Source organism: Macrobrachium nipponense, chromosome 11 (genome assembly GCF_015104395.2).
Source record: "Macrobrachium nipponense isolate FS-2020 chromosome 11, ASM1510439v2, whole genome shotgun sequence".
Lineage (NCBI taxonomy): Eukaryota > Metazoa > Arthropoda > Malacostraca > Decapoda > Palaemonidae > Macrobrachium > Macrobrachium nipponense.
Window position 1 is genome coordinate 59,306,314 of NC_061087.1, and position 11,907 is coordinate 59,318,220.

General features: G+C 34.8%; 1 protein-coding gene across 1 annotated transcript in view; it reads left to right on the top strand.

Moving 5' to 3' along the window:
• Window positions 1-8,750, top strand: part of LOC135206233 (pyruvate dehydrogenase E1 component subunit beta, mitochondrial-like) — a gene marked incomplete in the record, with an annotated part of 150,109 nt that extends 141,359 nt beyond the window's left edge. Inside the window, 2 exon segments of the mRNA XM_064237602.1 lie at window positions 3,974-4,207; window positions 8,278-8,750. Coding sequence (XP_064093672.1) covers window positions 3,974-4,207; window positions 8,278-8,429 — 386 coding nt within the window.
• Between the last annotated feature and the right edge of the window lie 3,157 nt (window positions 8,751-11,907).

An 11,907-nucleotide genomic window follows, 5' to 3' on the forward strand; every position in this document is an offset into this window, starting at 1 on the left:
TAAAAAAACGCAATTGTAAGCTAAAACTATTACATTCTAGTAATATTCAATCATTTACCTTTATTTTGCAACAAATTGGAAGTCTCTAGCACAATATTTTGATTTATGAAGTAAACTTTTTCCTTACGTCCGCGCAGTAATCTGAAAAAATCATAAATTTTTTTATCCGATTGTCGAAATGTTTGCACCATTTTAAATTAGTTCATCCGATTTTCGAAATGTTTGCACCATTTTAAATTAGTCGTTACATAAAGTTTTATATATGAAAATGTGTGCAATTTCATGTAGAATACAACTAAAAACAACCCATGGTTGTAGCTTTTATCAATTTTGAAATATTTTCATATAACAATAAATAGAAAAAATTCGTCCTTCAGTCAACTTTAACTCGACCGAAATGGTAGAAAACTGCAATTGTAAGCTACAACACTTACAGTCTAGTAATATTCAATCAATTACCTTCATTTTGCAGCAAACGGGAAGTCTCTAGCACAATATTTCGATTTATGGTGAATTTTTGAAAACTGCTTTTTTTTACTTCCGAGCGTTACGAATTCATGCATCATTTTGTGATAATATTTTATCTGTGTTGCCCTGATCGTTTTACAATGTGTTATATACCAAAATGATCGCAATTTAGTGTACAATAAAACGAAAAAAAAAAATTAACTCATTAGCTTTAACCGTTTTGCTCACAGCGCGATTTGTATACAAGTATATATGAAATTTTTTTCGCGCTGTCATATATCCCAATATTTATATATGATAATGATATTTTTCTTTCATGTCTGATGGTTGCATACTAAACTTCAGGCAATGACAAAGTAAGGAGCCAAAAATGAACTGTTAATCTTAAAAACTAAGCGTGCTGTGATTTTTTGAAGAAAAAAAAATTTCCGCTTCGGTGCTCACTCGCGAACGCCGCTGGCATACGGGAGACAATTTTAAAAATACCGCTTCGGCGTTTAAGGGTTAATAGTGTTGCTCTACAAAAAAGCAAATTAGTAATAATTTTAGATATGGTCAATATAAAAAATCTGCAAATTAGTGAAAGTTCTCCATGGAAAAGTGAATACTAATGTGTTATGCAAAATTCCACGACAAAGTGGACCGCAGAAATGTGAACCGCGTATAACCGGGGGCCCACCATACCAGTTCATCCTTGGCCAGCTTGCATATGGCCTCCTGTGCTTGGGGGGACTCTCTTGTAGATTGTTATTCCAATAGACATTCTTGGCGTAGGTATCTGAAGCTGAACAGTGGCCCATGGGCATTCTTCTGTACCTTAAACACCCCAGGGTGTGATTAAGGTTGTGAGTCTGCACCCACTGTCTTTAAGAAGAAATGTAAAGGCACCCCTGAGATCATTCAAAAGGAGGAGGGGTGTGATGTGTTTCTCTCCTGCAGGAGGCATTAAGGCGTTGAAAGTCCACAGTGTGGTGGGGCTGACCCAACTTCTTGGCAACAATGACCATCCTTGCACACCATTCTGTTGCTTCACCAGTGGGTACCTCCTAAATGATGCTCTTATTGATGTCCTGGTCCAACTGCTTCCTCACTTCTGACTCCCAATGCTTCGGCACTGATGCTGGGGTGTGGCATGTTTAGAGAGGTTGCCCCTGGCAGTTGGTGAATATGGTGCTGCTTACCCTCTATGACATGATAATCTTCCTTTCTGTATTGAATGTTGATGATGAAAAATGGCGCAAGAGCCACTGCTCCAACTTTGGGATATTCTCCGCTGGTGGGAAGGGCATGGATGAGGGCTTAGGCAAGGACTGCCCAATGGGTGTGAGGACCTCATGCTCCTGTGCAAGGCTCGCTGGCACTGGTAAGTGGTAGGGAAAGGACTAGTGCACGAGGTCAAGGTCCTTAGAAGCAGCCACTGAAAAGAAGAAAGACCTTACAGACTTGGTTATGTACATTTCATGGACAGTTGTCCTGTCACCATATTAAATTTGAAGAGGGGCAGTCCCCACTCCAATTGAACATCGGCAATATCACGTAGACCTCCACGGCATCGCAATAAAATTAGGCCTTTCAGTGATGGTTGACAGCAGGGTAGGGCCTGCAGCACACACTTGGGCTCTTGATACCATGTGTCATGCTGGGGACATGGATGCATCTTTGTGGGCTACCTCGTATGTTGCACACACTGCCCTTAAGGCATATACACTACAATGTAATCACATGACTTTTAGAGGTCTCTTTTCAATATCTCATCCCTTAGACCTGCCCTTAGACAAATCACTATGACAGCCAACACACTGGAAGCCACAATCAGCAGCTTTTTGCGAGCACTTTGGAAAATATTCACTAATGGACTCCTCATGCCCTTGCGTATGCATAAAAAACACAAATGTAATGACAACAATAACCTAGATAGATAGCCAAACATTTCAGAATTCCAAAAGGGAAATATGCTGATCGAAGTATATAATCCATGCAATAGTAGTATAAGATGAAGAAATTCAGAATAAAGAAAGCAGAATTGAATATGATTCTAGTAATATCTCCAGACAGAGTAAGATGTAGTTTAAGAGAATTATTGAAATAGTCAGGATATAAATTTCTTAGAGAATTCTGAAGGTTGCCAGATGTTTCTACAGCAATTGTATGGAAATGTAAGCAGTGTGCCATTGTAAAGTTGAAGGGTGTTCATTGTATGAACAATAAAGATAATTGTAGCAACTCGGGAAGAAAATGAGTTGCCTCGGTTAAGACATATGAGAAGTAATTATTTAAGAAAGCAATTGTCAAGAACTAATGGCTGAATTGGTTGTTCTGAAATCAAAGATGAAGTTGCCAAGAGGTTTTACATATGCTAGTACCTTTGAGAAACAAAAGTTCCACACATGCAAACTTATATGTTAGTCTCATACAAGAAATTACTAGAGTAAGCAGTCTCTTCCTTTTCAAGTAGAGGAAACAAAGTAGTTAATGATTAATATAGATATGCATCATCTTGTGACAGTTACAACTTCCAACAATGCACATTTATGACAGTAGCAAAAAGTTAAAAAATACCATTTAAAAAAACTTGTGAAACATGGTGCAGCAAATAGTGCTTACAATTAACAATCCTAGTAATATGTGTAAAGCAGATCACACACTATCAAACATATATTCAACATGCCATATGATCATACAACTAAAAAAAATTTAATAATGTATGGCCAGGCAGCAAGGATTGATTAACATTATTACTTTCCTTCATCTAGAATTTTTATACCAATGTTTTCTTTTGCACATACTGACGGTTGATTGTTCACTAGCTGCAGTCTGTAGTAGTGTATGTATGATCAAATGTTTGATATTTTGTAGGTGATGTAACATGCATGAACATGCACACATCTGCTTTTCTTCTCTCTCTCTTAACACATTGTCTCGTGCTAGTATCAGTCCTGAGAACAACAGCTGTCATTTATGCTTCATGTACAATTTGAAAACTTTTTGTTAAGCCACTGTATGAGCATGTCAGCATAAAAGACAGTCTGATTGGCAACAATTCAGCCAGCTCAGAAGCCAAGAAAAGGTATAAACTCGGTAAGGAGGAGGAAAAAGAGTAAGTATTACTATATTACATGTCCTAGAAATTCCACATTCAACAGTATCAACATTTCTTGAGGATTGAGAAAAGCATACATGAAGTTGTTAAAAGGTTCTGCTTTAATAAATTCTACTGTAATTATGAAGCAAGAGCAAGGGCCAGTCCATGATATGATAGTGTGGATAGAAGACCAGGTGCAAAAACAAACACCATAAAGCCTTATTACCATCTAGGCAAAGACTAGAAGTCTGTTGCATACCTTTAAGGAGTGTGCAAGTGATGAGTGTTAATAAAAATTCATTGCAAGTACTGTATGGTTCAAAATTATACTAAAATTATGCAAATGATTAGGGTTTATGCAGTTTATAACCAGATATGTTTTGTAAATATATATTATACAGTATCATGTATTCAAATTTTCAGGTCATCATATAACTCTAGTGGCACATTCACGAGCTGTGCTCTTAGCACTGGAGGCTGCAAAAGCACTTGCTGGTGAGGGAGTGGAATGTGAAGTCATAAATCTTCGATCTCTAAGGCCATTAGATGAAGGTGCCATTGTTAACTCCGTAATGAAGACACGAAACCTTGTTACTGTTGAACAGGGATGGCCACAGTGTGGTATTGGAGCTGAGATCTGTGCTAGAATAGTAGAAAGTATGTATACTTAATCAAATATCTCTGTCTATTCTTTTGACTTGTTTTGTAGTCCACTTTTGCATGCATGTAGAAGAAATGTCTCAAACGTTTTCAACAGGAAGCTAGTAGGAGCTTTGGTTAATCAAATTTAGAATCTCTTTACAGTAGCGCATCGGCTTTACTGATACTTTGGGGATTAGCTTTCTTATAAGTAAGAAAATCCATTAAGTAGCAAAGACCCTGTGTTGTTGCCTGCCTTTGAAAATTTTGTAACAGCAGTTCCACCTAGTTCCAAAACTAAACTAACCTGTACTTTATACTGAACATTCAAGTTTTGAGATTTATATAATTTTAGAATATATATCTGAAATGTTAGCACACAAGAAGTAATGATAATAATATTGCTGATAACTTAAGAAGTACATTTATTTTACACATTATTTTATATTATATATTTTTACTATGCCAGCTTCAGGTACCTGCTTCATGATTTTGTTTGATTTACAGTCATTATGTTTATAGAGCATCTTCTTAAATGATTGAGTCTCAATGGCTATGGTTTAGAGATTATATTTAGCACAACAAATATTAGGTGAAGGTTAGTGTTCATAAAGTAAAGGCCCTTTTTAATCCCACAGTTTTATTATTTATATCTTAGCTATGTTTATGTTTCAGTTATGACTTTCATTGTAATTATACATGTAGCATGGGGAGGATGAGGATTACAAATAATTGCTGCTAATGTCCTGTTTCTTTGGTCTTGCATATTCAACTAACTTATACATATATACTGTACATTGTTAGGGTTGAGGTAGCTCGGTTTGTTTCACATGGACTGCACAGAGTGGTGATCCTGATTTCAAGCCCACTTATGATGTGATAGATTTTACTGGGTAGATAAAACCTTCCTATTCTTGTGAGCCACGATTAGCTTTTTCAGGAAATCCACAGGTGTTTATATGCTAAGTATGTATTCAGGAGCCACTGTCTGGCTTTCCCTGGTCTTAGAACGGATAGAGTGGAGAAGGGCAGGTTTTGAGGTCAGACGGCAACACTTAAAAACAATTCCTAGTGCCAGCAGTAATATAAGCCATTTTTGTTGCTGATGGGAAGTGCACATTGGTTCACTTAAAAAGAAAAGAAAAAACAGTAAATTTGTACTTTTAACTGTTAAAATAGAATTACCCTATGTCCTAAAATGGAGGGGGAACATTTTTTGACAGTAATGAACAATTTTTCTTTTGTATTACAATTCTATCACTGAATTTCATTTTAATTATCACTGAATTTCATTTTAGAGCCCAAATTAAATTGCTTTATTCCGTACTGATATATTTAAGAGTGCATTTAGACTGAAAAATGAGGAAATTCAAAAGTATGTATAATTTCACATTTCTGTACTATTAAGGGGGCCAGCCAGTATCCCTACATATGGGGGTATAGGGCGAAAAATGCAGTCATGATAAAATTCAAGGACCATCTTATGGCAATGGAGAATGTGTGTATGAAATATTTTGTCAAAATTCCTCTTATTTTCAAAGTTACAGGTTAATTGTTAAACATAACTCAGTAAGCCAAAAACATTGATCCATACAAGAAAATCCAATATTACTTCTGTTATTGTAAATTTTGGTAATTACTGTCAAACAAATTGTGAGCAATGGCATCTGTAGATATTCCATGAGTCGCAAGGGGGAAGGTTCTCAGCTTACCACCCTTCAGTTCGAGCAGAAACATGATAGAGGGTGCACGTTCGAGTTTCGCCTCTGACATTCACTTGTTTTTACATCCGTTTATCTTAGTTTCGGCAAGAATTTCATCATGCCAAAGAGGAAAAGACAAGGAAAACATCTCGCTAACATACAGAAGAAGAAAATTTGCTCTAATAAGCCAAGTTAGTGAAGGATAGAGAGAGAATTGCATAGGAAGGAGTACCCTGTCTTGCCTAACGCAGTGCCCCAGGGTACGATCTATGAGCAAATGGATCTTCATTTATGATTAGATTATGATAAATAACATTGGTTTGGTTTATTAATACCCAAAAAGAAAATAAAATTCATACTAATCATGATTTATTAACATGTCTTTATAAAAGTACAAAGAGAAATTTTGAATGCACGTCTCAAAACTATACTTATTGACCTTCAAATTCTATCTTTGCCTTTAGTTTTAAAGCTATAGCATTGAAATTTGGTATATAGCATAGAAAGATATTATAGAACAATCAAATGAAACCTTTTCCTCCAATTTTGTTCATTTTTTTCTCAAATTTTTTTCCTTATTTATAGGGTCTATTTTTTTTTTTATGCCATAATGAAAAAATTTATATTTAGCAAAAAAAAAAAAAAAAAAAAAAAAAAATAGTCTTAGAAAAACTCTTCATTTGATTGGAGGTCTACATCAGGTCTATCTATATATGGTAGTAATCACAGGTCTAAATATTAAGTATCAAGGGAGGAGATAGAATTTGAAAAATGGTTATTTTCGCGATAAATCCCCCTGGTGTTTGAAGGTCAGAGGCAAAAATCATATGCAGTTTGGAGATGTCCCTAGTCACCTTATTAAGTGGTATGAATGTCAAAGTCCTATCCTTAAAAAATGGCATTAGCCGGCCGGCTGTTGCCCTTAACTCACTGTATCAGGTAGAAATTATTAGCAGAAATAATTTATTGGGGAGGAAGCTAATAAGTGGTCATATCTTAATTTATCCTCCTAGCTAGTGACATATGAGCCTTAATACACCAAGTTCCAGTTTTTCACAGGTTATTTTTGTTTAGCTTATCCAGTCATTTTAATATATGGTATGGTTGATAAAACCCAGGTTAATTTGTCAAATATCTTCATTATTCAGTAACCATTATTTGTGTTTTACTAATATTTTAGTAGGAAAAATTTAGTATTGTTTCACTGTATCCAGTAATTTGAAGTTCACTACGTATATTTTTATTGAAATACCCCCCCAAAAATTACTATGTTTTCAGGATATTTCCATTATGTATAAGTGAATGGATTGTGTTTTGTATATGTAAGCGCCCACTTTTTAGTGATTATAATGGATTTGCTTTCCATTCTCCTCTTCCTTGCTCAGGTTTTCTTCCCGCATGGTTCCTCAACTCTTCAAAATTGTTATCAGATGATGTGTTGAACTTTCTTGATACTTGTCAGATTTCACATTCAAGCACAGGCAGTCCCTGGTTCTGTTCCTGGTAGTATGCCTATAAGCAAAAACTTCCATGATGGCCCTTATGGTGCTGATAACCGGTTATCGGCGCCTTAAGTACCCTTATAGCACTGATAACCAGAACTTGGCCCGTTGCGGGGCCATAAATTGCCAATTTTATGACACTAGACAAGACAAGCGCCATAAAACCAGATCATTGATAACAGAGTCCACCGATAATCGGGAACTGCCTTAAACTTTATAACTTAATTGGTGGTATTAATCTCATCTTCTCTTTTCGTAGTCTTTCTTGGGCTCAGACTTGATGTAACAAGTTATGAGGACTACTAATCTACACTATAAAGAGCTACTATACTCTGTTTTTTTCCATCTGTCCACCTGCCTGTGGTGTTTATGTATGGTAACACTGCATCCTGGGCTTTAGATAGGTTCACTATGTGTAAGTTTTAGGTAAATAAAAGGATATCTGGGTGTAAATTTGCAACCAAAAAATGTTTCAATAATGTACTGTATGCGAATTACACCGTTAATATTCTAAATAAGATATTGTTATTGTTGAAAGTGAACTGAATGTAACTATCTAAAGCCCGGAATGCAGTGTTACCATACGCAAACACCACAGGCAGGTGGACAGATGGAAAAAAACCGAGTATAGTACCATATTTGAGGGTCGCTTACTGTTCAAGTATTTGTCTGCCGTCTCCTACAATTTGGTGGTGGTTTGGTGAAAATGCCAGTTTTTAATACTATTCCAGTAAAGTTTGGTATGTTCAAAATTATATGTAGTTACAGCTCGTTGATCCAAGATTTTTAAAGCCTCACTTCCTATGCTGCTTTAGAATGAAAAATTTATAATTGAGTACATGCTCTTAATACTGTGAGTTATAAGAGAACTTTTCTTTTTTAGGTCCTGCCTTCCACTACTTGGAGTCCCCAGTGATTCGTGTAACGGGTGTTGATGTACCTATGCCTTATGCCAAGAGTTTAGAAGCTGCTTGTATCCCTCAACAACATGATGTTGTGAAAGCTGTTAAAAAAGTACTCAAGATTATAAAGTAAAGTTGCACAAAACAAATATATTCTAAAAATTTTTTTTATTAAAACTGTTTTCTTTGTACATTTGTTGGCATAACTCTTGTTGTAAGGACAATTTTTAGTGCATTTTTATAAGTAAATTATTGGACAAATAGAAATTTAGGCATATCAGTTTTAAGTTAGAACATACATACCATATTTCAGTACATTAATGTTATTGACAGTTCATTGTAGAAATGATGAAATAGTAATGGTTACCTATTGTTTGGCAGTGACCTATCTTGTATTATAAAAAATGATGTAAATAGTGCTTCACCTTAATAAAAAAAATATGAAATTAATAAACTTTGTTTAATTCTAACCAGTGTTTTGATCATTACAGTGTAAGTTTTAAAGTTTAAACTACATTCACGTTTCATTGCATTATTTGATGGGCACTCAAGACTTTTCAGGAAGTCTTTAATACCATTTTTTAATTTTTTGTCTGTAAGAAAATATAGATGAAATGAAATTCCAAGGTAGTATACCAAAAGGTCTTAATGACCGACTTGCTAATATTTACTGATGTGCATTACCATACACAGTAGAATATCAAACATTTGGTAGGACATATTTTAATTCCCCCTTGCTGTGGAATTTGCTATGGTATTCCTAGGTAGGAAAACTAATTTCTCATTGTGTAACTTGTCCTTTGATTTTAAAAATAGAATTGTTTGCAATCATATCATACTTTAGATTATTAGAAGTACTTCTCATTCACAAAAGTTTGTAATTTTCAGCAATTCTGGGAGTACCATAGATTTGCCCAAAGATTTTTGTCTAAAATTTTCTCTTGTCAACCAAGGCAAAATCTTCTTGTACCCACAATGATAAGGCTGTAACATGTTTTTGAACCATAAAGTAATGCTAATGTAGGCAATATAATAGTTGAAACTGAAGATAGTAGTAAACGTGGCATTCTTTACAACAGATCATTACTGAAGTCCATTATAACAAAAGAGTGGCATATTTTTTTTAATTGCATATAATGGATGATTAATTTAAGTAGATTAAACCCTCAATAAGTTGTGTCAGTTATTCTTACAAAAGTGAATACATGCAGATTTGGCATTCTTTCAGAAAACTGGAAACCCCATTTAGCACACTTACCAAATGGCTACCCTATGTGACTCAGTTCTTTTCTCTAGAGAATGTGATACTATATTAACAAGAAAATAAAATGTATGAGTGCCAAAGTCTTAACAGTGAATTACAATCACTTGACACAAATCTATTTAAGTTTTGGGAAAGTCTTTAATCTTTTCTGTCTGATTTATGTGGCTTTCAAATCACTATTTTATTAGAGAAGTTACTACTTTTCTAATTAAAAACCAGTGTTCAATCCAGTGAGAACTGAAATTTTTAAACAGTGATTTGGTTGAAATATTTTATATAACTAACTGTATCGCACAGTACAATTTTTGTCTTCAAAATGTATATTCCAATTTTAGGACTACTTATTTCAAATTAACATGGAATTGAGTTTGTACATCATGCTTTGAATTATTCCCATTAATGAAAATATTTCCCCCTCATTTTGGGATCACCTTGACGTGGTGAGGTGGCTCTCGAACCTCCGGAATTTCTTCCTAGGTTCGAACCCAAGATTCCCATATATTATATATTTTTGGGTTAATATCTGTGGATTTTTCCACTTTTGTCAAAATTTTCCATATCTAATAAATAAGAAAACATATCATAACTTGGATTGAAGTTAAATCAGAAGCTAAATAGTGGGAACTGTGGTAGATCCATCTTCTACCCGATGGACCTGGTTTTCCAGGCGGAACTATTCTGTGGAGCTGGACCACAGATTCCATGGGGGCCTGGTTCTAGGAATAGAACTCTCGGCATTCTGTCCAGTTTGCCCATGACTTGGTTAGGATTGGGATAATTGTATTTTTGTAATACTCTTAGCCCTACTAAGTGGGTATTGCTTACACTTGGGCCATACTAATCATGTTATGCCATCCCCCCTTTTAGGATAGGGTAGGGATGCGGACATTTGGGAGTCATATCTCACTTGTGCCATTGGCAGATGATTTAACTTCACGAAAAGCCAATGATATCTTTTCAAAATGTATTATTATTATTTTTCTCTCTCATTTTTTATGATAAATACATCTAGTTTTTAGTACCCCAGGGCCCCTTGATAGACAAAATTCAGCTCAGTTGATGACCATTGGAAGTTTATCTCTGAATCTCCCTCAGTCAGTTCAAGATAATAATGCAGCAAAGGAACATAAAGTTCCAAATACATTATATGACCCGAAACACCTGTCAGGGCCCATAGAAATTCTACAAAAAGTATAAAAACCAACCAGAAGATTCAAACATTATAACAATGGAACCATATGTTACAGAGAAAGGAAACAAATCTGATACACAGATAACCCACATCAGGCAAGGTCCAAAAAGAAATAGAAATTATCGTCTTAACCCAACACTGGTGCATTTTGATAATTGGTTGAGATTTCTAGAACTTAAAGCTGAAGAAAAATATCAACAGCAATACTAGAAAAACAAATTATTGAACATAATGTCCAACACAAGAAATGGAATGCCGATATATTAAAGAAAATGAATGGTTACTTCTAAGTAACCACCCAAAAAATAAACCACCACCTTTTTAAATATAGAAAAAATAAATGGCAAGAAAATATGAATAATAAGTCATGAAACATTAAATTATATACAGGGCACACTCATTTTACCCAACATTGAAGAAGAAGGACTACCCTCAAAACACTTGATATTTGACTCCGTTAAGTTAAGATACAGTAATATACATGATATAGAAGTCTACTCAGTTCCAAGTAGGAAAGATAAAAAAAAAGAAATTAATATTGCAAAAATAAAATTTACAGGCCAAGATCTCGCACTCAAAATCAAAATTCTTGGACAAAATAGAGAAGTGTGTACATTTATACCAAAACCACTTCAGTGCACTCAATGTTCAAAGTATGAGCACATACAAAAAATGCCATAATAGAGCAATATGTGCTGTGTGTGCATCAGACACTCATACTACTAATTGGAAATGTAAATCGCCAAAATGTATTAACTGTGGACAATCCCATCAAGCTAAATCTAAGGAATGCTCCTTTTATCAATACAACACAGAGATCCAGTTGTTGATAAATAGAACAGAATGTCAGTCAGAGAAGCTAGACTCAAACTAAAAATAAGAGGAGTGAATAATCCATCTAAAAACCACTCTTTCGCAAATGTAACTAAAATTTTAAATATTGATCACATAATAACAAACAACTAGATCATATAAGCGTACAAACTAATGCTGAACCCCAAAACAAGCATGATGATATATCCACCAGTACCACTACTAACATTGAAGATTCAGATATCCATGGAAATGAACTTATAATGGAAGAGAAGTCAAATAATAACAATAATCGAACTGACAAAAATAAAAGAATACTAGAACAAACCCAACCTAAGGGAA